Source organism: Bos grunniens, chromosome 9 (assembly GCF_055505025.1).
Source record: "Bos grunniens cultivar Pamir isolate PY7600 chromosome 9, Bosgru_T2T1.0, whole genome shotgun sequence".
NCBI classification, from domain to species: Eukaryota; Metazoa; Chordata; class Mammalia; order Artiodactyla; family Bovidae; genus Bos; species Bos grunniens.
The window spans coordinates 50,039,983-50,066,889 of record NC_141173.1 but is presented as its reverse complement, the minus strand read 5'-3'; the positions used below and the strand labels follow the sequence as shown (position 1 = coordinate 50,066,889).

At 38.1% G+C, this 26,907-nt stretch overlaps 1 protein-coding gene across 2 annotated transcripts in view; it reads right to left on the bottom strand.

Moving 5' to 3' along the window:
- The window catches only part of ASCC3 (activating signal cointegrator 1 complex subunit 3), a 338,200-nt gene extending 313,115 nt beyond the window's left edge, over nt 1–25,085 (bottom strand). Inside the window, exons 1-3 of one of the 2 annotated variants that reach the window (XM_086316372.1) lie at nt 24,711–25,085; nt 4,177–4,307; nt 2,491–2,641 (exon numbers count right to left, since the gene is read on the bottom strand). In XM_086316372.1, coding sequence (XP_086172498.1) covers nt 2,491–2,641; nt 4,177–4,266 — 241 coding nt within the window. In that variant the 5' untranslated portion in view covers nt 4,267–4,307; nt 24,711–25,085. Of the gene's footprint in view, nt 1–2,490; nt 2,642–4,176; nt 4,308–24,432 lie in introns of both variants that reach the window. The other variant, XM_086316373.1, reaches the window with a different exon arrangement.
- Nucleotides 25,086–26,907: the final 1,822 nt, after the last annotated feature.

Below are 26,907 nucleotides of genomic sequence, written 5' to 3'. Positions count from 1 at the left end.
TGAAATACAAGTAATTTTCTTTTTCTTTATTCTCTTGTTCCACCTTTTTAACACAATTACACAAAAATTACCTGTGTTAAAAGAATGATATAAGAGAAAACACACAGATGTTTTTTTCCATAAGACTAATCCTCTTAATGCTGCTAGCTTTAATAAAATTTCCAGTATCACCAGTATTTTTCATTCAGACTAGATGACTACCAGTCAACTACTAATTTCACTAAAAAGCTAATAGTTATTTAACTTAAACATACCATTAAAAAGAGCACCTGCCTAAATCCGACCCCAAGATTTCATCTGTCACAGAAGTATTAAACTTTTGAGATATTACATCTCAAAATATTCAATTATTTAAATACATCAGTCAATAGATTAGTCCCTGAGTTTGAATCAGATGTTTTGCTAACAGGCAAAACTCCTAGGATTATATTTAATAGATAATATTAAATACATTTAAAGTTATATTTTAAATGGCTTTTAAAACAATAATTTTTGACTTGTCAGGGATATTTGCAGAAAGTAGTGAAGGAAAACTTACTTTTTTAAAATCTTAACTTCCACATCATTTAATAAAGAATTAATTCAGTCATGGTGCTGAATAAGCTTACTATTTTATACTGCCTTTGCTAGGTATTCTGAGGTATTTTTATAAATTAAAGAAGAGGAATGACATTATAGTTTTTGAAAACTATCTGAGTCAGACACCCCAACCCAAAATCATTCTAACACCTTACACATGAAGACAGTGAAGCCCAGAAGGGTTAAGATCCTATTCAAGGTAATTTAGTTAGATTGGAGACTTTGCATTTTCACCATTATTTTCCAATGAACCCAACTGCCACAATATTCTTAAAATATAAAGTATGACTGTATGTCAAATGCTATCACAAATCACATCAGTGTGCTCTATTTTTCCCAGGCTTAATAAGCAAACTCAAGTCTTACCAAAATCCTTGAATTTCAAAACATTATCTCACTGCAAAAACATATATGACATTCATTTTATATTTTCACAACATAAAACTATGAGGTCATTAAATTTAACATCATACTATATTGCAAATCAATGATAATTGAATGATACAGCAAAGTCAAAATATCAGAATAATAAATTCAAAGATTTGATGATCATAAATGAAAATTATTCTTGTATATGAGATAAAATAGAAACACCTTCCAAAATTGCTGAAAGGAAGAAAACTGTCAACCAGCATATGGTGAAGTAAGACTCTAAATTTTCCTTCTACCGAGAAATCACCTGAAAAAAATTTTCATTTATTTGTCAAGTGAACTGTCATTAAGACTCTAAAATATACCAAGCACTATTTTGAGCACCAGGGATGGTGTGTGTTGAACAAGAGGAATAAGATCCTGTTCTGAGAAAAACAAAGGCAATAAATAAGCAAAATATCAGATAATAATAAATGTTGTGGAGAAAATGTTACCAAGGGTTACAAGATAAAGAATGGGTAATCATTTGAGATTAGATGACCAATGAGAGTCTCATTAAGGCAATAACTTCAAAAGAAACAAGAAAGGATCTACCCACTCTAAGACTAGGACAGAAGAACATTCTCAGCACAGGGAAGAGCATGTAGAAAGAACCCCAAACAGGCACCAAACTGGTGGGTTTGAGGAAGTGAGAAAGGCTGCATGTCTGCGAAGCACAGTTAGGAAAAGCAAGGATGACTTCTGATCAGATAGAAAGATGAAGGCCAGATCACACAGAGCCACAGTTATCAGTCTCAAGCTTTTGTACGTAAAAACCTGAATTTGAAGTTAGAAGTATACTAGAAGGCAATGGCATCCCACTCCAGTACTTCTGCCTGGAAAATCCCATGGATGGAGGAGCCTGGAAGGCTGCAGTCCATGCGGTCAATGAGGGTCGGACACGACTGAGCGACTTCACTTTCACTTTTCACTTTCATGCATTGGAGAAGGAAATGTCAACCCACTCCAGTGTTCTTGCCTGGAGAATCCCAGGGACGGGGGAACCTGGTGGGCTGCCGTCTGTGGGGTCACACAGAGTCGGACATGACTGAAGTGACTTAGCAGCAGCAGCAGCAGTGTTAAAGTATGCTTTTTAGTTATCAGAGTCTGGAATGAAGCAACGAATTCCAATGAATAAATTCAGATGCTTTACCAAAGAGTCATTTGTTTTGTTTTGCTCTCTTCAATCTTGGGAAAGTAGCTTGAGTAAAAACTACATGGCTTTTAAGTTTCCTTCCAGCTGTATGACAATTTTAATTTACCCTATCCTTATTTCAGTAAAGACAGTGGTTTAAAACTCTAAATAGATTCCTAAAGATCGTTCAAATTTAATTTTACTATACTAATTAGCTTACTTCTGCATCCCTGAATCCTAAGCTCTTTGATAGATAAGACTATCTTATAATTATAAATACTTTCCTGGGAATTTTAGTATACAGTTTAAAAAGAATCTATTTTTTGAACTTTAGTGGTTTAAAAAAAACAAAAACAAGACTATACCTATTTGTTTTGCAGCCTGTAATATAGCTTTTAAGTCTTCATTTACTCTTTGCATTTCACTCTTCTCCAGTTTTTCATTCAAAAATTTTACAATCTTCATCCATGTCAGGTCCAAGCCTACAATTTGTTCATGAAGTTTAGACCGCTTCATCTGAAACAGACAGCATAATACAGAAACATACTGGTTAAAAGTTTTCTCGAATCTATCATTTATCACATATATTTTTCATTAATCATACAACTTGGCACCTTCTACAAGAATGCAAAATTGTATCTACTCACATCCAAATTTATAGCTCCCAGAAGGAGCTTTATTTAAATGTGATTTAAAAGGACCTCATTTATTCAAAGATATGTTTTTAAAAGCTTCTTTTTCTATAGTTTAATCACAATGAATACTCATTATGAAATAATTTTCATATGGCAAAGTAAACTGCAAAAAGTCCAACACCCAGATAACAATTGGTAACATACCACAAACCTCTTTTCATTTTCCTGCTTGTTTTTTACATAGCTTAGACCATACCGTATATAAGAGCTTTATGTCATGCTTTTTGATGAAAGGCATTTAAAGAAAATAAGACTCCTATGATGGGAAGGCAAAAGGAGAAGGAGGTGGCAAAGGATAAGACAGTTAGAAAGCATCACTGCCCCAACTGACATGAATATGAGCAAACTCCGGGAGATGGTGAAGGATAGGGGGAGCCTGTGTGCTGCAGTCCACGGGGATCACAGTCAGACATGACTTAGGGACCGAACGACAGCAACAAATGATGGGTTCAATATATTCAAATCAGTATTGCTTTCCTAAGGTTGATCCTACAACAGGTTAGGAATCCAGGAGATTCTTATCTGTACATAGTCTTTCCATGAGACTATAAATCTTTCCAGTCTCAAGAACTGACACAGAAAGCTGTAAATATTTTATTTCATATCACTGAACTTGATCCCTGGATTAAACTTTGTGACATCCTCTAACCAAATGAAAAGCAGTGAATCAGATGTTATTCCTGTCATTTAGCTGCTAAGTCATGTCCAACTCTAATTTTCCCCTTGGTTGTACTGATGATTTTGGACCCAAGAAAAAAATCATGCTTTTACCAACTGGATGTTACCAATTGTTTTCTTGGGCTCCAAAATCACTGCAAATGGTGACTGCAGCCATGAAATTAAAAGACATTTGCTCCTTGGAAGAAAAGCTATGACAAACCTAGACAGCATATTAAAAAGCAAAGATATTACTTTACCAACAAAGGTGCATATAGTCAAAGCTATGGTTTTCCCGACAGTCATGTATGGATGTGAGAGTTGGACAATAAAGAAAGCTGAGTGCCAAAGAATTGATGCTTTTGAACTGTGGTGTTGGAGAAGACTCTTGAGAGTCCCTTGGACTGCAAGGAGATCCAACCAGTCCATCCTAAAGGAAATCAGTCCTGAATATTCATTGGAAGGAATGATGCTAAAGCTGAAACTCTAATACTTTGGCTACCTGATGCGAAGAACTGACTTATTTGAAAAGACCCTGATGCTGGGAAAGACTGAAGGCGGGAGGAGAAGGACTGAGTGACTGAACGGAACTGAAGGTAAAATTTACCATTTTTTAAAATGCACACAGAATTGAGAAAAGGACTGTCAAATATTTGCCCATATTTTATATTTATAATCATTTTATCTAAAACAATGTACCTGTAAGTCAGCCACTTCTTCATTATAATTATCTTGCTTGGTGACATTTGAAAAGGAGCGCAAGGCTCCTGTGAGTCGAGGTAAAGCCATCTATTATTCAATCAGTGATCCATACAATGAGAAACTTGAAACTGAAACAAAACAAGATGATATTTAACTGTAGAGAGGAGGTGGGAGAGATAATCACATTCAACAAATTAGCCTGTATTTAAAATAAAGAAAACACTTAAAAAGCAATTGCTACCAATGCTGAAAAGTTCTCTTGACACATTTTCTACCCATGTAGTTCTTTTATAACACATTGTCTTATAGGTGGGAAAAAAAAAAAACAGACAAAAAAAACACCAACAACACTTGCTTGTGGGTACTACTATAACATTCCTTCAAATGAATTGTATAGATTTCCAAGTACGACAACCAGGAACAATGACAGAGAGAAAAGCATTTGCCCATCTTTTCTCCAATTTCATTTTATGCTCATTGATTTCATCTCACATAATCTCTTATTTTTTGTCTCACTGGCTTTTTCCAGTTACATGCATTTGTATTACCTGGAGTGCTCTTCTGACGTTCATACAATTGCCTCGTTAAACAAAGTTCTTGGCTTAAAAGACCACTCAATCACAGACAGGGCAGCTACCCACCTACTGTCTATCATAATACAAAACTCCTCTTTACAGGCACTAATTAATATTTGATAGTCTCTTATTTACTTATTTTATATTGTCTCACCCAACAAAGAGTAAGCTTCATGACAAAAAAAGAAAAAAAAAAGACCTTCATTTCACTCATCTCTGCTAGCAAACACAACAGAAAAGCAATATGTTTGGCAGTCAATAATGTCTTGGTTGGGCCTCCCTGGTGGCTCAGTTGTAAAGAATCTGCCAATGCAGATGTGGGTTCAATCCCTGGGTTGGGAAGGTCCCCTGGAGAAGGAAATGGCAACTCACTCCAATATTCTTGCCTGGGAAACCCCATGGACAGAGGGGCCTGGTGGGCTACAGTCCATGGGGTTGCAAAGAGTTGGACACAACTTAGCAACTAAACAACAATAATTGTGTGGTTAATAATAGAAGTATGAAAAACTGAGAAAAAGAAATCATGGTAATGGGAAGACTAAAGAACCAGAAAACAATCAGAGCAGCTGAGGAAGGGGAGAACTCCCAGGCAAAGAAAAGTCAGATGATTTGATCTAATCTCCTTGTTTATATGCTAACAACTGAACAACTCGTCTTCTGGCAGATAGACTATTTATTATGAAGAGGGTCCTCAACCTTGGAATACTCTTAGAGGGCTATCTTGGTTTAAGCTTGCTTATTGTAATACAACTACAATATATATATTTATAAGGCATGGCTCCCTGGAGAATGTCACATAAGCTATGTGCGTGTGTGCTCAGTTGTGTCCGACTCTTTGCAACCCCATGGCCCCTCTGTCCATGGGATCTGTTCAGGTTCCCCGGAACCTGCATCTTGTGTTTCCTGCATTGGCAGGTGGGTTCTTTACCACTAGTGCTACCAGGGAAGCCCAAGCTATGAAAGTTGTCAAACAGAAATAATTTTGCCCCACTTGGGACATTTGGCAATATCTGGTGACACTTTGGGTCACTGGGGAGTTGGGTGGGTGCAACTGTCTTCTGGTGGGTAGGGCCTATTGATGCTGCTAAACACACTATAAGGCACAGGACAGCCTCTTCACAATAAAGAATTATCTAGCCCCAAATGTCAATAGGGCAGAGTTTATTAGGATTCCCACTCCAGAGTCTAAAAATAGAGATGTTTTGTAACCCAAGCACTTCTCAACGTGTGAAAAGACCTACACACCTCAATTAAGAGACCTCACTAATTATTCTGAGTCAAAGAGTATCTGTCCATTAATGGGACTGGAATAGCAACTAGGAGACCATATAGGATGCCTCAGACCACTCCCTGTTTCTGCTCTTCTTGATTGCATACACCTTTGAAGTTATTATAAAATTTGATTCTCAGTAAAATCTCCAGTTCCTATATTAACTACATATAAAAAAATTGTATAAAATGTTTAACAAAATAAGAGAATTTTTAAAAAATGAAGAACAGTAAAATGACTAGGAAAATTGGAAAATATAACTTTTAGAAATAAAACTACATACTTAAATAAAAAAACAATCAATAATGAGTTAAATAATAGATTAGATACAGTGAAAACAAAATTGGTGCTCTGCAAGAGAGAGATATCTGAATAACGCAGTATGCTGTTACAACTAGACCAAGTATAAATTAAGTAGATCAAAGAGAAAGAAGCCCAAATATATCAATACTCACAATAAATGTAAACAAATTCATCTTAACACCAAAAGATTGACAGCCTGAATTACTAAACAGCAATCAAGTAAACACTAGAGCTATACCTAAAATAGGACAGAGAAAGGTTGAAAGTTAAAAGATGGAATAAGATCCTCCTGTAAATGATAACCAAAAGTAGCTAGTGGCTGTATCAACAGCATCAGATCAGATAAAAGAGACTTTAAAACAAAAGGTATTATTAAGGATAGGAGGAAAAAAAAAAACCTCTCTACATAATATTAGAAGTTATAGCTCACTAAGGTATAAAAATTTTGAATTTGCATGCCCCAATAAAAATTAATTAAACCTCAACACGCCTCAAAATAAATTAAAACAGATTTCCAGAAAAAAGTAACAAGTCCAACATCAAAGTGAAAGTTCAATAATCGATCAATTATTGATAGGTCAAATCAACATCAACCAAAAAAAAATGGAAGTTGAGCACTGAAATTAGTGAATTCAACCTAAAATAAATGAAAATATATATTCTTTTCAAGTACATTTGTAACAATTTTAAATGGCCTATGTATCAGTTCAGTTCAGTCGCTCAGCTGTGTCCGACTCTTTGCAACCCCATGAATCGCAGCATGCAGGCCTCCCTGTCCATCACCACCTCCCGGAGTTCACCCAAACTCATGTCCATGGAGTTGGTGATGCCATCCAGCCATCTCATCCTCTGGCGTCCCCTTCTCCTCCTGCCCTCAGTCCCTCCCAGCATCAGAGTCTTTTCCAATGAGTCAACTCTTCGCATGAGGTGGCCAAAGTACTGGTGTTTCAGCTTTAGCATCTGTCCTTCCAGTGAACACCCAGGGCTGATCTCCTTTAGAATGGACTGGTTGGATCTCCTTGCAGTCCAGGGGACTCTCAAGAGTCTTCTCCAACACCACACTTCAAAAGCATCAATTCTTCGGTGCTCAGCTTTCTTCACAGTCCAACTCTCACATCCATACATGACCACTGGAAAAACCACAGCCTTGACTAGACGGACCTTTGTTGGCAAATAAATATCTCTGCTTTTCAATATGCTATCTAGGTTGGTCATAACTTTCCTTCTAAGGAGTAAGCGTCTTTTAATTTCATGGCTGGAGTCACCATCTGTAGTGATTTGGGAGCCCAAAAAAATAAAGTCTGACACTGTTTCCACTGTTTCCCCATCTATTTCCCATGAAATGATGGGACCAGATGCCATGATCTTCGTTTTCTGAATGTTGAGCTTTAAGCCAACTTTTTCACTCTTCTCTTTCACTTTCATCAAGGGGCTTTTTAGTTCCTCTTCACTTTCTGCCATAAGGGTGGTGTCATCTGCATATCTGAGGTTATTGATACTTCTGGCAATCTTGATTCCAGCTTGTGCTTCTTCCAGCCCAGCTTTTCTCATGATGTACTCTGCATATAAGTTAAATAAGCAGGGTGACAATATACAGCCTTGACGTACTCCTTTTCCTATTTGGAACCAGTCTGTTGTTCCATGTCCAGTTCTAACTCTTGCTTCCTGACCTGCATATAGGTTTCTCAAGAGGCAGGTCAGGTGGTCTGGTATTCCCATCTCTAGTAAATCTCAACAAATGTCAAAAAGTTAAGTATAGTATAGACTGGCAGACAACAAAATTTGCAGAAAAAGAGCAAATATTTTAGGTGTGGCAGGGAGCCTCTGCTGTATATTCTTTTTTTTTTCTTTAAATCATTCTTGGGCTCAGGGTAACCAAATTAATCTGCTGACTCCAGATATAGTTCACATTTTCTGAATAAAATACAATTAGATTAGAAATCAGAAACACAAAAGATTAAAAAACATAGTTGTTTGCATTGCCAATCTGTAAGTAAAGGGTATGATTCGGGTGAGGAAAAACCAGCTGGATTCTCCACATCACAATAAAGAATTTCAGTCAGAAAAGTAAAATGATCCAATTTGCAAATAAACTCCCTCACTGGCTGACTTTAAATTTCAGCTACCCACTGGGAATGAGTTTAGGAGAACATTTCTGGAAATGAGATGATTCAAAGTATCACACTGGGATTTTTCTAATACAACATAACATACTTCCTAGAGCATTTGGAAGAATAAATGAAAGCAAGAGTCAGTGGACATTGACGTTGTAAGACTTCAGTGTGCACCACAATCACCCAGAGGGCTTCTCAAACTGCTGAGCTTCACTTCCCTACTTTTCACCCCCAATCTTCTATTCAGCAGACCAGATGGCATTGAGATGGGACACAGGATCTTATCTTCCCAGCAAGTTCTCCAGTGATGCAGCAAGTCTAGTACCACACTTGGAGAACTGCTGTTTCAGAGGTGTTATCTTTTATTCTGAAGTCACCATCTCAGTCCTGTCTCAAACCAACAGTAACCACGAAGTTTCCACCTGTATTAAGAACTCAGCGGCTTAAGTTCGGTGCACAATCTGTTTCCCAGCAGTCTTTCTCAACAAGGATCTGTGAGAGAAGTCTTCCTGAAAGTGAACTGAGTGACTTTTTCTCAATTCTCCTACAGATGGAACATAGTTAATATCATCCATTGAGTAGTAAAGCATAAAATGTATGCCTCAGGGCACTGGAGTTTAAATTCTCTACCTAGACTGAGAGAATTCTATTCAAAGATAAGAATTCTATTCATGACTGACAAGTCAGAAGTCTTTAAAGAAAGATCTTGACACTAAACTGAACAGTATTCTGCCTCAGAACCTACTTTTTAACCATACATGTTAGTGCTTTCAAAATATAATATCAGAACAAGAAACATGTGATACATGGGATATTCTGCCTCAGGCAAGGTCTTAAGAATTAACAGAGTTTGGCATCTCTCATTATTATTTTGACATATCTCACAGTAATCTGAATGTCCTGTGCCTCTCTTTAAAAAGCAAGGAGTATGGTGCACTGGGACGACCCAGAGGGATGGTATGGGGAGGGAGGAGGGAGGAGGGTTCAGGATGGGGAACACGTGTATGCCTGTGGCGGATTCATTTCGATATATGGCAGAACCAATACAATATTGTAAAGTTTAAAAATAAAATAAAATTTAAAAAATTAAAAATAAAAATAAAAAGCAAGGAGTAAGACTTCATTGATTTTTATTCAAATTCACCAATCCAACAAATCCTAACAAAACAACAAACTGCTCACACCCAAACTCTAAGAAGAGATCTAATAATAGTAGGGCCCGGTACTGAGGTCACACTGTTAGACTCTACACTAACGGGAAACTTTAAAGCTCCCCGAGGGATCATCAACATAATCAGTATGAATTATATGTCTCAAAAAATGAAGTAAAGCACATTCCTTGATTTTTTTTTATTTGGTTTTATCTACTTTATTCCTCAAGTTAAATGACCACCACTGTAAAATATAATAGTTCACTTCTTCATAGTTACCTGTAAATCATTTATTCACAAATATTTTAGGATCTCCTATCCAGCAGGAACTGTGTTAAGCACTGGGTATAAATAAGCCTTACAGAACTCTATTCTTCAAAACCCACTGTATCCTATACCAGTAAAAAGATCGCCAAACATTTAAGGGTATCTGAAATGCATAAAGTTCAAATTGAAAAAATAAATTTTCAATCTTATGGTTATTCATTTAATCAACAAATATCTATAGATCACCTACAATGTATTAGATACCCTGCAAGGATCTAGAAATTTAAAAAGGGGGAAAAAGAAAAAACAGTTCTTGTATGACTGCCTCTTACCCTAGATAAACAGCTGAAAAGAAAGAAAAACAGCTGCAAAAATTATGCAGATATAACTGTAGGAAGACAAGGGAGAAACACCTAAGAAGGTGGAAACGAAAGTAGGTAAGAAGGAAGGAAACTGAGATTTTAAAGGACTTGAGTGGGGAAAAAAGGTTATTCCAAGGTAAATATATAAAGAAGAAAACTAAACCAACAGATTATTGCTTAAAAAAACCTATAAAATAGTTCATTTGGAGACTCATGAAATTAAAGATGTAAGCAGAGACCCAACAGCATGTTTCAATTTAAGCACTTTTTGTCCTGCTAAAAAATGTAACATATTGTAGAAAAATGACTCAGATTTAAGTGTAGTGAACAGATTAAAGGTGAGGTCAAATTGGAGACAAGCAAACTATTTGGAAATTTATTTCAATAAACTAGGTGAAAAACAGAGGATACAATTGAAGCAAGAAAAGACAGAAAAGGATGGATTTAAGAAATGTTTTTATTTGGGAGACAGAAGAAATTCATGGACAGGATGTGAGGATGAAGGTGAAAGAGGCAGGACCCCCACCTTTCTAGCTCATGAAAGGCAGAATAGCTGAGTGTGTATGTAGAGAAGGCGTACTGGAAGAGGAAAGATGATTAGTTCTGCTTTGGAAAGTTTTGATCATGGGCCATCAAGTGGGATATACGGTTTAGGGTTTCCTATCAGAGGTCTGGGGCTAGAAGGACAGAATTTAGTGTTATCCCTTCAATGTAGTTAAAAGCATGGTTGAACATACTACTTTATGTGAAATTATTTATATAAACCTGCAGACTCTCTCCCTAAGAAAACAGACATACACACGTACAAACATTTTGTAATTCATTTCAGAGGATGCACGACAGCCATGAAATCCATCCATGTATCCCTAAAAACCTCTTGAGAGTAGACAGTAGAGGGCCAAGGACAGAGTCCTAAAGGATCAAAAAAGAGCTGTCATATAAAGAAAGTGGTATCACAAGAAAAGGTTTCAAATGTTATGCTACATAGTCCAGTGCACTCAGCCACTAAAGTCTTAGATGACTTTAGAAAACACATTTTCAAAACAAATGGTGGAAGAAAGCATATTTCAGTAGGTGAAACATAAATGGAAAGGAAGAAATTGAGTACTAGCGACTCTTTTAAGGAATGTGGTTGAGAAGAAAAAGCAAGAAATAGTGAAAACATAGGGTTAATACTTTTTAGTAATACAAGAGAGAGTTCAGCACAATTCTATAAATCAGATGAGAGCCAATAAAGACAGGTTGAGTAACCAAAGCAAAGACTATGAACATGGCTTAGGACAGTAGGGTCCCTGAGAAAGCAAGAGAGACAATCATGGGTCTAGATATACCACTTGGATAGAAGGAGTGTGGCGGGCTGGGTGAGTAGAAGTGCATATATGTTTATAAGGGAAGCAGAAGGTAAATAGGGAGAGAAAAAAATATGGTAAAAGATAGTTCCACCAAATGACTCCTATTTTCTTTGAGATCCAAAACTAGCCAAAATAAAGTGAGATGGAATTTTTGAAGACAGAGGCAAAAGTTTGACCTTACCATCAACAATGAGAGGAAACTGACTAATAAATCATAAAAGGATTTTTCAGGTGGCAAATGAATGCTCATCCCATATTGGAAACCATAAATTTAGAATGGCAACAATCTGGCACAGGAACAAAGGTTGGCATTATATAGGGTTAAGGTTTGATAACTCAGGGACAATAGGAGGGCAGTGGAGCCTAAATGGCGCAAATGATTGAGTGCTGGATTTGAGGTCCAAAACAAAAGGAAAAGACATTCAACTAAGAGGTCTTAAAGACAGACATCGTAATGTTTATTATTAAACTTTCTGATACAAGATACAGCGAAGGCTTATCAAGATAAACTGACCTACAAAGCAATTGCTACCCCAGTAATTTTTATTCCAACCAAAATTTTGTAAATAAAAATATCCCTCAAAACAAATATATCTATCTTTCTAAAAGATAGAAAGCCTAGAAGTCACTTTTTTTTTTTTCCTATTCCCTGAAGTACTCCTCTATGGTTATCTGAATAAGCCTGTAGACTGTCAATCAGATATATTGACAGATATACAGAAACAGATAAACAGAAACTGTTTTGAAGAAGTTAACCGCCCTTTTTAACATTCAAATAGGGAAGAAAAATATCTGACAGTAACGTATTTCCCTTTGTGAAACAATATTAACCAATAATTTGTAAGCTAGAATTCTAGTACACATTATTCTGAAGTAGCATATTAAAAATTATAAGATTTATTTTTCATATTCCAAACCCATGTTTCTCAACTCTAAAAAGGGTCCAACTGCTTGACAGCAACTTTAGGAAAATACAGTTACAGTATTTTTAATTACAAATAAATAACAAAAACTCAAGAAGAAACAAACTATATTTCCTAATAAGTATAAAGTCAAGCAATTGCTTGTTGGTGATCATGAATACCAGGTAATTATTAGGAGGGGAAAAAGAAAGTAAAAGAGATATAATGTAGGTAAGGGATAAAAGCACTGAAAAGATGGATGAGGCTGTGAATGGAACAAAAATTAGAATTTAAGATTTCAATAGCCAAAACAGAATTATATGCCCACATACAATACCTTTTAGAAAAAATAAGCTGAAATATTTAATTTTAATTCATCTGTTAAAAAAAATCAAGTTGTGATATAGATATAATTAACACTGTTAAAATTAGAATTCAGAAAAATAAGCCTTAATAGATATTATATATATATATATATATATATATATATATATATATATATATGAAGTGAAGTGAAGTGGCTCAGTCGTGTCCGACTCTTTGCGATCCCATGGACTGTAGCCTACCAGGCTCTTCCATCCATGGGACTCTCCAGGCAAGAATACTGGAGTGGGTTGCCATTTCCTTCTCCAGGGGATCTTCCCACCCAGGGATTGAACTCTGATCTCCTGCACTGCAGGCAGACACTTTACCCTCTGAGCCATGATGGTAGTACATATACATATATATATATATACAAATCCTCTACTATACCATTTCAAAAGGGGGCGATTTTTTTTTCATGGTAAATCCTAAAGAAAACTTTTAGTTACTTGTACTGAACTTGTATTCCTTACTTGCCTTGTACCTTATGCCACCAACAAGTCAATGTGAAGTCACATCTTAGGTATATTTAATTAATTATTTGAATCAAACAAAGGAAACCAAATACAAGGTATAGACAGACACAAAAAATAATGCTAGAGATTCTGTCCACTATTTCACATACTCAATACATGCTCTTGAGTGAACGGGGGTGAACAACAAGAATATGATGCTCCCTTAAGTCTGTTTCAATAATTACATGCTTATCCAACTGAGAATCCTGCTGTACTGCAGGACTCCAAGGTTTAAAACCAAGTTTCCTTTTTAAAAAAATATACATGGCCATTAAACACAAGCCAACTTTTTCATCTTGTTCATCCTCAGAAACTACGATATGTCCCAAGTTTGGAGGAAAAGTGTGGCTGTATATGACATATTGAGAGACAGTAGGTTTTGACAACCTGGTGTCTTCCTAAAGGACTTTCAAGGGAAATTTGTAACTATTCATAACCTTCACCAAACAAGTTCACTTTAGATCTTAACTCATTCTTAAGCAAGAAGCAATGGCTCTTGAATAGTTTCCAATCAAGTTAGGTAACACACCTGGAACATGGAGAACTGAGAAAGCACAGCAAAGATAAATAAATACATACATATACATTTCTTTTCATGAATCAAAATCTAAAAGATGATGCTGTTAGTGCTGCACTCAATATGCCAACAAGTTTGGAAAACTCAGCAGTAGAAAAGGTCACTTTTCATTCCAATCCCAAAGAAAGAAAATGCCAGAGAATGTTCAAACTACCATACAATTGCACTCATTTCACATGCTAGCAATGTAATGCTCAAAATCCTTCAAGCAAGGCTTCAACAGCAAGTGAACAGAGAAATTCCAGATGTACAAGCTGGATTTAGAAAAGGCAGAGGAACCAGAGATCAAATTGCCAACATCCACTGGATCACAGAAAAAGCAAAGGAATTAAAAAAAAAAAAAAGTGCTTCATTGAATACTGCTAAAGCCTTTGACTATGTGAATCACAACAAACTGTGGAAAATTCTTAAAGAGATGGGAATACCAGATCACGTTACCTGCCTCATCGAGAAATCTGTATGCAGGTCAATAAGCAACAGTTAGAACTGGATATGGGATAACAGACTGGTTCCAAATTGGGAAAGGTGTACGTCAGGTGTATATTGTCACCCTGCTTATTTAACTTATATGCAGAGTACATCATGAGAAACGCTGGGCTGGAAGAAGCACAAGCTGGAATCAAGACTGCCAGAAGAAATATGAACAACCTCAGATATGCAAATGATACCACTCTAATGGCAGAAAGTGAAGAGGAACTAAAGAGCCTCTTGATGAACATGAAAGAGGAGAGCAAAAAAGCTGGCTTAAAACTCAGCATTCAAAAAACTAAGATCATGGTATCTGGTCCCATCACTTCATGTCAAATAGATGGGGGAAAAGTGGAAACAGTGATAGACTTTATTTTCCTGGACTCCAAAATCACTGCAGATGATGACTGCAGCCACAAAATTAAAAGATGCTTGCTCCTTGGAAGAAATCCTATGACAAACTTAGTGTATTAAAAAGCAGAGACATTACTTTGCCAAGAAAGGTTCATATAGACAAAGCTATAGTTTTTCCAGTAGTCAGGTATGGATGTGAGAGAGTTGGACCATAAAGAAAGGTAAGCACCGAAGAGTTGATGTTTTTAAACTGCGGTGTTGGAGAAGACTCCTGAGATTCCCTTCGATAGCAAAGAGACCAAACAAGTCAGTCTTACAGGAAATCAACTCTGGATATTCATTGGAAGGACTGATGCTGAAGCTCAAATACTCTGGCCACCTGATGCAAAGAGTCAACTCACCGGAAAAGACCCTGATGCTAGGAAAAATTAAGGACAAGAAGAAAAGGGGGCAACAGAGGATGAAATGGTTGGATAGCATCACTGACTCAATGGACATGAGTCTGAGCAAACTCTGGGAGATAGTGAAGAACAGGGAAGCCTAATGCCCTGCAGTTCATGGGGTCACAAAGAGTTGCACAAAACTTAGCGGCTGAACAACGAACAACAACGACATATACACCTTTTATATGAATCAAAATCTATAATGGCTTGTTAAGAATAAAATTTATATATACAAGATTCTTGTTCTCTAACTTTTCCCTCCAACTACTTACTTACATTAACTCCAGGTTTACCAACCACAGATAGGGGAGAAAACCTAGACAGACTCATAACTATTAACCTAAGAGTCTACAGAAGACCTCCAAGGTTATATTTACTTTTAACAAAGGATAAGAAAAGCTTTTCTTTTAAATATTCCTGGGACGATAAATGGCAAGAATAACATATCAGCACAGATGAGAAGAACAGTCAGAAAAAACACCCCACAAGGAACAAACCAGCACACGTATTCCAGAAAATGTGTGGAGCAGACTCACTACATACAAGGCAATACATATTTTCCTTTCGTTCCAGTAGAAAAGGTTGCGGCCCAAATTAGCTGAAAAAGGCAAAATTCTCATTCCACTCCAATCTATGGGCCTCTGGAAAGATCGACTCAGGGACTCTGTTCCTGTCCCCTAATGAGCCCTGAGAAGATTAATTTAACTGAAACCTCTCATAAGGTACCCTCATACACCAAACCCAAAACTCAAGTGATGCTCTGGAGTTAGCTTTAGCTGTTTAGAGAAAGCATTTTCCTGACCTTGCACATTTGTTCCTCTGTACCACGGTTATATGGAACACCACCACATTCCCAAATATGAGCTCCAGTGATCTTTCAGAAATCTGATAGTTTTTACATGCAAATAAACTAGGATTATACACTCCAAATCCTAAAAAAAAATTTATCAAAGAGTATAATGGCTTTGATCTTTATTTACTGTTTTGTGTAGAGGAAATTCTTGAATAGCCCTAACTCGACACTATGTCAAAGAAGCTGCCACTACCTTGAAATAGCAGATGAAATCTCTACCCCTCTCTCTGAAGTAGAGAAAAAGTAGGCATTAACAACAGGACTGAGGTGAATTTATGTTGTAAACAAGAAATATAAAAACAGAAAAGGAAATTACTAACTCATTGGGCATTACAAATTAGAGTACATAAGAATTTTATCATAGTTACATGTTATTTAATGTAATGCGTGCTTTACTTAGTCTTTCTGAAACAATGTATTGCCAGGACCGTTACTTAACATTCTAGTCTGAACTGTTTGTTTCAATCTTATTGAATTAAAGACTTAATTACTAAAAGAGGGTACTCTCTTTCACTCTGTATTAGCCAGAAATGCACCCTGACAAATACAGTTAATAAGAATATTTTCTGTGTGCCCTGTTCTGAGCTGAACTCTCACTCCATACTCTGTTACTCACAGCTTCCTAAACTGAAAGATGTCTGAAAGGGTCAGATCCATATTTCTCCTTCTTTCTTATATTCTAACTTTCTAAGCCATTTTTTTTTACCAACCAATTATATATACTACATTTCAGAGAAAAAAATAAGTTTTGACAATGACATCTCCAACCTTTTTTAGAACATAATTACTAAAGGAAACCTCTAAAGATTGCTAGTTAACCATTTTTACAGTAAAGATACCAGGAAAATCATGGTAGTTATTGATTGTTTAATAAAAATGACATCTGTATAGGTTAAACATCGATGTTTTTCAGTGGCTTATAAAAATCTCCATGTAAGTATAAATCACAAAGTATCTGGGTCACTAAGTACTAGATGTTGATTTCTGATCTTAAAAGTACTTTAAAAAAATTATCTGTACTGTCTAATGTCAGTGAGTTTTCAAAGTTGAGTACTCTGTTCACATAAGTGACTTCTAGATATAAACCTGTCATCTTACTTTAAATGTTCTCTTCACCAAGGTAATCAGTACCATTTCTTTCCACCAATACCCCTCATTAAGCCTTGGCTTATATCCTGTCACTCAGAAGTATGTCGAAACATGCATGAGAACTTTATACAACAGCTTCAAGGCAATGGATTGAGAGGCAGCAGAGAAGTGACAAAAGAGAAAAAAAAATTAGCAACGTTTTTCAAGAGAAGAATTGAAGCAACTAAAAAAAAAAAAAAATTTGGAGAAGGCAATGGCACCCCACTCCAGTACTCTTGCCTGGAAAATCCCATGGATGGAGGAGCCGGGAAGGCTGGAGTCCATGGGGTCGCTGAGGGTCGGACACGACTGAGTGACTTCACTTTCACTTTTCACTTTCATGCATTGGAGAAGGAAATGGCAACCCACTCCAGTGTTCTTGCCTGGAGAATCCCAGGGATGGGGGAGCCTGATGGGCTGCTGTCTATGGGGTCACACAGAGTCAGACACAACTGAAGTGACTTAGCAGCAGCAGCAGTAGCAGCAAGGCAAAAATTACTCCTTGTTAAATCTGCTTGGCAATGTGTGTTACATTATTTTCTGAACATTTTCCATATTCTGGAAATATATCAAAACTAAGGTTTTAATTAAGTTTATTTATTTTTAACTGAAGGATAATTGTTTTACAATACTGTGTTGGTTTCTGCCATACATCCACATGAATCAGCCATAGGTGTATGTATATCCCATTTGAACCTCCCTCCCTAATTAAGTTTTAAATAAACACAGAAGCCTAATAAGAAACAGAAGAATTGTGAAAGCATCAAACTGAATGTCTAGCAAATCGCAGCTTCTAAAAGCATTCCTGAAAATGCTCTGGCTTATGAGACTTAACATTGAACACCTGGGCGCTCTTTTAATATTGCCACCCATAATGTACTTCAATTCCATTTAACCAAATTAATTCTGCCATTTTCAATCCAGAGTCCATTCTCCTTAGCATAAAAGATGGAAGAGAATTTAGCAGTTAATTAAATCTATTTTCTCTTTTAACATCCTAGTAATTGCCCCAAGAAATACACTGCTAAATGTAGCTTAAAAACTGTTTCGCTATCCTCAGTGTTTCTTCAAGGATTCACATCACAGGTTCTACAAATTCACTTTTCTTTAATTCATTCTTAGTTTTTGTACTCTTTCTCCATTGTTCAACTTATATTTTAAAAAAATACTCAGGCACAGCATCAGTTTCTTGAGACACCTCTCTCTTCTTGATCACTGGAGTTAATGTATGATTAACATCAGGATTACATTTTCAAGAGACCCAATCTACCTTTGTGTCTATGCTCTCAGGCTAAGAATCACACAAATTTTTTTGTAAGTTACAGTTGCCAGATAAAAATATAAAATGCAGGATTAAATTTGAATTTCAGGTTGTTTAATAAATCATTCTTTTAGTATAATATGTCCTATGCAATATTTGAGACATTCTTAAATGGGATATAGTTATACTAAAAAAAAAAAAAAAAAAATCACTGTTGCTTACCTGAAATCCAATTTAACTCTGTATCCTGTATTTAGAAACACTACTCTGAATATTCAAATATCTGTCTTCCCTAACTCTTTTGGTAAATACTGTATCTTCTTAAGAGTAAAAGTTAATAAGAGATCTCCAGATTTTTTTAATAGGTATCAACTATTTAAAAGTTTAAATGACAAGAATGAACACAAAGTAAAAGATTAGACAAGTCTGTAGTGGTGACACTTAAGTGACCATCTATGAGGGCAGCTGCAGTGACCTGAGAGGCACCAGGTGCCCAGGGCTGAAGGAGTAAACTTCAGGAGGGTAATCTCACAATCTGGTGCAGAAGACAACCCAATGAGATAAGCTATCTCAATACAGAGTAAGACTGCTGGCTCTCAAAGAGGGCAGTAATGAGCGTTTTTGGAACACAAAGCAGGTGCATCCAGCCTAGCAGAAAAGGAAACCGGGAAGAAAAAGTACCTTCCTTACTTGAGACAACAGGGATGAGGAGTCAATCAGGTACACATACTGATGAGAGGTGAGAACATTCCACATTCAAAGAACTAAATAGATGACTGAAGGATAGTAGTCAAGGAGTATGTAATGTGGCAGGAGATGGGGCTGGAGAGACAGGTGGGAACAAGGTCATCAGGGCCTTGTAAGTCATGTTGCTCGGAAACTCTTTTAATAGTAAAAGAAATCTCCGAAAGAGTTATTGACTTGAGCTGTGTTTAACAGGGATTACTTGCCTGGAGAATCCCATGGACAGAGGAGCCTGGCAGGCCATGGTCCATAAGGTCGTACAGAGTTGGACACGACTGAAGCCACTAAGCACGCACACACGCACTATGACTGCAGAGAAGAAAACGGACCACAGGAAGGCAAGACCTGAAGCAGAAAGACACTATGAGGTTGTTAGAGTAATCCAGAAGAAGAGATGAGAGTTCCTGAACTGTAATGGTAGTGAATTAGAGGAAAGTGGAAGAATCCAATCAAATCTATTTGGCTTAGGCTGATTATTTTTATCTGTGGTGGGGAAGGAGGCAAGGACCACAGTTAACTTCCACGTTGACAGATCAGGTGATGATATAATTCACAAAACTAGACCAGAATATCATGAGTTCAATCTCAAACAGAGTGAATCTAAGATGTCCATATGACATTCAAGTAAAAATGGCCAGCAGGGACTGAATATTCAGGTGTGAAATTCAGGAGAGAGGTCTGAATATAAACATGAGAATCATAAGGAATACCATGGGAACAGCTGAAAATCATCCAAGGATTTACATGAAGACTAAAGAAGACAAGACAGCAGAAGGTGGAGAAACACAAGTCTTTACAGAAAAAATAGCAGGGGTAGGGGTGGGGTAAGGTCTATAAAGGAGATTCTGAACAGCAGAAGGTCAAGTAAGGCCAGACTGGGGTTAGGATAAGGGAAGGATAAGTTTTAAACAAGCAATATGGTCAACTATGCCAAACGCTGTCAAGAAATGTAGTAAAATATCCTGGGATTTAGAATTTAAGCTGTGTTTTTCCAGTGTTCTGTTTCTAATAAATACAAATAGAAGAGTTCTCAAAGCTTGGTGTTAAGTCAAGCAACCTTAAACCTCTCTAAAACCCACTCAGTTTTCTTTCTGAGCTGATTGCCAAAATCTCTGACTTACGATAACAGCTTTTTCACCTTTTTAATCAGCGACAGGGCCTCTACTTTTCTAACTTCAGATGGCTAGGAGAGCAGTCAGTGGCCATGCATTAGTATTTGTCCTTGCCTTAAGGAATTACACTGAACACTCTCACAGAGCCAACATCTTGACTATAATCTCCAAGAGGGAATAAGTAATGTATATCTTCATCTCTTTGGTACCTGGCAAAGTTCTTGGCCTGTGCCAAAGAACTCAATAAATATCTATTCAATGATGTGTACTCAGAGTATTACTGTGAAGTCTTCCAGAAGTGATCGTTAGGTTATTCCTTACCTCTCCAGTCCCCAGAGTAAAAGCATTGCTAATATTTTTGCAAAGCTTCCTTCACTCATTAAAGAATGCTCAGAAAGAATGTTTAATGGGCCCCCTTGGTGACAGAGGTACTACTTAAAGCAAGAGCCACCCCACGCCTGAGGTCAGGGGCGGCGCCTGAGAGGAGCTACCCCACGTCCAAGGTAAGGAGCAGCGACTGCACTTTATTGGAGCAGCCACAAAGAGATATCCCACATCCAAGGTGAGAGAAACCCAAGTAAGATGGTAGGTGGACAGGGAGGCCTGGCATGCTGCGGTTCATGGGGTCACAAAGAGTCGGACACAACTGAGCGACGGAACCGAACATTTTAGAAAAGGCATGTGCACTAGAAAAAGGTGCACTGAAATCACTTTTGCAAACTGTGACCTGCCCTTCACATTAATTTCTTATAAATTATTTATGTAGAATTTTATAATTAAATCTCTTAAATCAAGATGAAGCTGTATCTATTTGTATTTATAAATAAGAGTAGAATTTACCATTTTTATATTGTTACATTTGATTAGCCTGTTGAACACTTTATGCACTTTCAAGAATTTTTTGGCAAACCCAAATTGTCTCATCAGTAAACAAGAATTTCCTCCCTTGAAATGGAATGTAGTTTTCCTTTATCAAATTCATATGCCACATTTCTTAGCTACACACAACTGAGGAACTTGCTGGTCACTCACTTCATTTGAAATTAACCTGGCAAGTCTTTGAAAATGCTGGAAAACATTATCAACTGCCTCTCTAACTACTCCACAATCCTAAGATAAAATTACCTTCCTTCTTTTGAAGTTCTGGTTTAATAGATATTATCTACAATTAAGAGGCTCTTGAATTCATATGCTTTAATATGAAGTCCTTCAACAATATGAATTGGTTGCACTGGAATCATTGGGAATTCACTTGAAAATAGACATTTCCAGACACCACTTCCGAAAATTATGATTTAGTAGTTTGACAATCTCTGGTTTAGTCATTAAATAAGTAGCTGTGAACTTTTTCTTCTTCAAATATAAACATTTCTTCCCAGTTATCTTATTAAAACATATCCCAAGAATTTTATTATTACCTGAAAATTTCTTACATATTACATTTTTAAATTATGTATCTTTCCAACTTCCCACCCTTATTTTCCATGTCAGTTCAAACCTTTGATAACAAATGCAATTCCTATGAATTCTCCTTCAAGAGGAAATCACAGAAATGGAGAAAAACTAACCCCAGACTCCAACACCAGGAAGACAAAATGGGAATCTAATTTACAAAGATCCCCAAGGGTTATTCTACTCAAATAACAATTTCTTAGAAGTAGAATGCAGTGGGAAGAAACAGAATAAAAATAGAGGTAAATTAGTTCAGAGGCCAATTTGTTTGATGGCAGAAAACCAGTTAACTTCTCAAGGTATCAATTTTCTGATCAATAAAATAAAGAGGGTTACAAAATGATTTTTTTATGCCCCTTTCAGGCTGAATAATCTGATTAAACCATAATACTCGAACAAGTTTAACTGCACTAACTCTGAAACACATAGAGTTTCAGAAATATAAATATGTCTATAAGACATTATTATAGGCCAACACAGCAGGAAAATGAACAAACAGTAGACAAACTCACTCAAAAATATTCACTTGCTCATCTAACCACAAAATACTCAAATGAGATGGTATATATTGAATGAATGAATATTTACATGGGTCTGTCAACCATGTGCCAGATATTATACCAGGCAAAAGAAATAAGTAACTATTTTAAGTAACTTTAGAGTATAATGTAGGAGATAGACACGTAAAGTCTGCCTTTGGATAATTATTAATCATATACTCCCAGGTAGCTCAATGGTAGAGAATCCACCTGCCAATACAGAAGACACAGGTTCAACCCTGGGTAGGAAATGGCAACCCACTTCAGTATTCTTGCCTAGAAAATTCCATGGACACAGGAGCCTGGCAGACAACATTGCATGGGAGTCACAAAGAACAGAACACAACTGAGCAAACCCAAATACTTTATTCTCTCTTCCTTGGTAACTAAGCACTTTTTCTTTCCATAAATGTGTTTGCTACAATTTCAGTTTCAGGTAGACATCTGCTCAAAGTTGAAAACTGTGCCACATTACATCAAGACAGCGAAGTCTGACACGCTGCAGTCCACGGGGTCACAAAAGAATGGTAAACAACTTACTGACTGAACATTAACAACACATCAAGACTATTCTGTACTAAAAAGGCTTATGTTAACTACTGCCCCATGGAAGGTATTATTGGACAATAAATTCACTTCAGTCAACAAGTATTATACATATTTCTGATGAAAATGCTCTGTGCATAGAACTACTATGAATTACTCTAATGAATTACAAGTTATTAACACATAGACCAACAGACCAACGTAAAAACTGGAAAAATTACTTTAAAAACATTTTTAATGTTTAAGTATTATTTTTCAGGTATAAACTGACTTCTAATTCTGAATTTTATAATTAAGTCAACTTGTCCAAAAGAAAACTTACTCCTCTTAACCGGCAAAACACAAGCATGCATACTATCTTTTTGATCAAAAACAAAACAAGTCATGCTGTTCAAGTAAAATGATCTGCTCCTCTTTCAATGCCACTTTATATATAAACACTGACAGTAACTTTTTCTTGCAAAAAGCCTTGCTTTTGTCAACTAGATATCCGTGGCATGAGGAGGAACCCTAATCAAGATTCTCTATTAGAAGGAGGAAGGGCTATAGAAAGTTTCCTAAGTACAGACATCCTGTCTCTCTTGACTGCCTAGGCCTAGCATAGTGCCTGGCACATAGAAAGACATAAATAAGTGAATGATGAATGAAAGAAAACTAAAATTATACAGCAGGGATCACAATGATAAGCCATGAAAAATTAAAGAAAGAAAATAAGTGAAGTCGCCTAGTCGTGTCCGACTCTGCCACCCCATGGACTGTAGCCCACCAGGCTCCTCCATCCATGGAATTTTCCAGGCAACAGTACTGGAGTGGATTGCCATTTCCTTCTCCAGTAGACCTTCCCGACCCAGGGATTGAACCCAGGTCTCCCGCATTGCAGGCAGATGCTTTACCCTCTGAGCCACCAGGGAAGCCCCAATTCACTCCAATAACACTGTTTAGCTTACACTTAACTGGCATCTCTAAAGAGCATTTTTCTTATGCAAGAATATTATAACCACGATTAAAAATAAAAGATATATGAACAGGAGCACAATCCAGACTGGAATCAAAAGCTGAATCCTCAACTTTTAAGAACATTTTGAAAAGTCGGAAAGATGATTTCAGTCTATGAAACATGAAATGTGGTGATGGAGACAACAGCTACTCAAGTCTAATTTTACTTAGGTAAAGAAAGAAAATGAGATTACTAGTTTGAACTGCACATGTCATGCCATTCGTATTAAACTTTTAGCTAGCGCTAAAATGACGTTTCTTTTAAACCAGAGAGCAAATACATGAGCACACTGCAATCAGTGAACAAGTTAGTGTGTGATAAGAAGCCTATTTAAAATAAAAAAACTGCCCACGTACCCACGACATCGCAGCATGCTCGCACATACAACACACTTTCTTCAAAATAACATTCTAGATTCCTCGATTGCTAAATTCACCCACAATTCACCATGGTCCACTCCCTATCCAGTTTATTTACTGTTCAGTGTGAAAGTAAAAAATACTGGTAAGTTGATTTCTCTCCGAAGTCCACGTAAAGAAAATGAAAAAGTTATTACATTTTTGCAAAGAAAAAAGAAAACTAATGAAAACAAACTACTCACGCACAGGGGAAAAAAGCACGCATCTGGTCTTCGCCTTGTGGCCTAACACCTTGGCAACATGTGGCCGTGTTCATGTTTTGATCCCCACCCCCACCCTACAAATTTCCTGAGCAGGACGAGACTATCCGAGACCACGGAAAAGTCTCAGGCCCAGAGAGGAATGACAGGTCCGGGCTCGCCTCCGGGGCCGAAAGACAATCGCACCTGGGGCGCCCTGGCCCCGCCTCCCGCCGGCTTCCCCGGGCCGCAGCTCCCCTTCTCCTCCCAGGTCCCCATCCTCACCTTCGGCCCCGCTTCAAGAGCTTCCCATCACTCTGCCAGCTCCTGTCTCCCTCCCTTTCGGTTTGATCTTTACTTCCCACGCCGGGTGGGGGGCAGAGGGCAGGGCAGAGAAGGCCAGAGGACAACTTCCCCGCCGCGTCCTCGTCCGCACTCCACGCCGGCCTAGCCGGATCCCTCCCAGTCCTGGGGCAGGGTCCACGAAGACGGCTCGACCAGGGGACAGACCCACAGACCCGGCAAGCAGGGAGGGGGCGGAGGAGACGCGGGCCTACACGTCACCCGCCGGCAGCGGCGCCAACGTCGCACGTCGGCTCCTTCAGCTCCACCCCGCCCGCGCGCGCGCGCCGCCGCCCCGCCTCCTGCCCGCGGAGCTCGGATCCGGACCCGGCCAACTGCGAGGGCGGGCTCTTGGGCGGGCACGCGTGCGGGCGGGGTGGAGCTGAAGGAATCCTGGGATTCCGGGTGTGTAGGTCAATGGCAACCCACTCCGGTACTCTTGCCTGGAAAATCCATGGACGGAGGAGCCTGGTAGGCTGCAGTCCATGGGGTCGCTAGGAGTCGGACACGACTGAGCGACTTCACTTTCACTTTTCACTTTCATGCATTGGAGAAGCAAATGGTAACCCACTCCAGTATTCTTGCCTGGAGAATCCCAGGGACGGGGGAGCCTGGTGGGCTGCCGTCTGTGGGGTCGCACAGAGTCTGACACGACTGAAGCGACTTAGCAGCAGCAGCAGGTTGCCGTCACCACGCCTCTCCGGCCACCTCCAAATTACCTGAGCGTCTTTCTTTGCAGTTATTATACTTGGATCGGCCTTATCTTCTCGCCCATTTCTAAGGCAAAGACCTGGAGACTCAGTTCAGTCGCTCAGTCGTGTCGGACGAAGACCTGGAGGAAATAATGCTTATTACAAATAAATAAGAGAGGAGTCCTGAGTATGAGCGAAGAACCAAGTTAACTGCCATTGTCATCACCAGCCAGCAACCCTGGCCACTGGTCACTTTATACATGATTCCTTGCTCTCAAGTTCCGCCTTCCTTAAGCTTTCTGATTCTCAGTTTAGTTTTCTCAAAGTTATGTCTTCTAGTTGGTCCTTTTGTCTGACGAACCCCACCAAAAACAAAATGCCTGGAGATTACCTGGCTCAGTTGCAAATCAGGAAGAGGTTAAGAAAAACTAACCTCAAGTATGTGTGTACAGTTCAGTTCAGTTGCTCAGTCGTGTCCGACTCTCTGCGTCCCCATGAACCGCAGCACGCCAGGCTTCCCTGTCCATCACCAACTCCCGGAGTCCACCCAAACTCAAGTCCATTGAGTCGGTGATGCCATCCAACCATCTCATCCTCTGTCGTCCCCTTCTCCTCCTGCCCTCAATCTTTCCCAGCATCAGGGTCTTTTCAAATGAGTCAGCTCTTCGCATGTGTGTACGATTCTAGACTAAAAAAGCCGAGCACGCAAAGGTGGTATGAGCTAATAATGTGTTGTGGCTCCTTCTTTCTCTTCCAAACACACTCTTGTAAGGAATGTGTCTTGATGCCTCATAGAACCGTGTTTTATGGAGGCTGCCAGTAATGATCTAGTTATACATTTAACTGGCCCAACTATTACTTCTGGGGTTCTGCTCTTCAGTTCTAGACCAAATACCTCAAGAAGACCTCAAAGATGCTGGAACTATTTAAAAGAAGAGCAAAATGATGACGAATTCTCAAAACCATGACAAATGAAGTATTATCTGAACTTGGGAAGATTCTCATAGAAGAACAGAAGCTACTGGGACTGTCTCCAAATATGTAAAAACTTGTCATGTGACATAGATTTGGTTCATGTGGTCTCAAGAGATGCAGAGTTGAGAGAAACAGATTTCAGATCCTGAGAAGATTCCCTTCTGGCACTCACCAGAGAAGGTGTCTGCTTTAGGTTACATGGTTGCCTTGACCACTGGATTTGACTTTTAAGTAGATTGTGAAGGTTTACTTAACAGGACCTAGGTACAGGAGAGCCAGGCATCAAGAGAAGAATTAGTTGATGGTTTTGTTAAAGATGTTTACAACCTGAAAAGTCAATCAGTTCATGGTTCCAGCCTTAGAATTTACAAGTTAGCTGTGAAACAAATGCATCAAAAGGTAAAAAATGCAAGGAAGGCCAGATGATAAAGCGAGGTGGTAGCAATAAGTTTTAGGAGTTCACATGACATTGT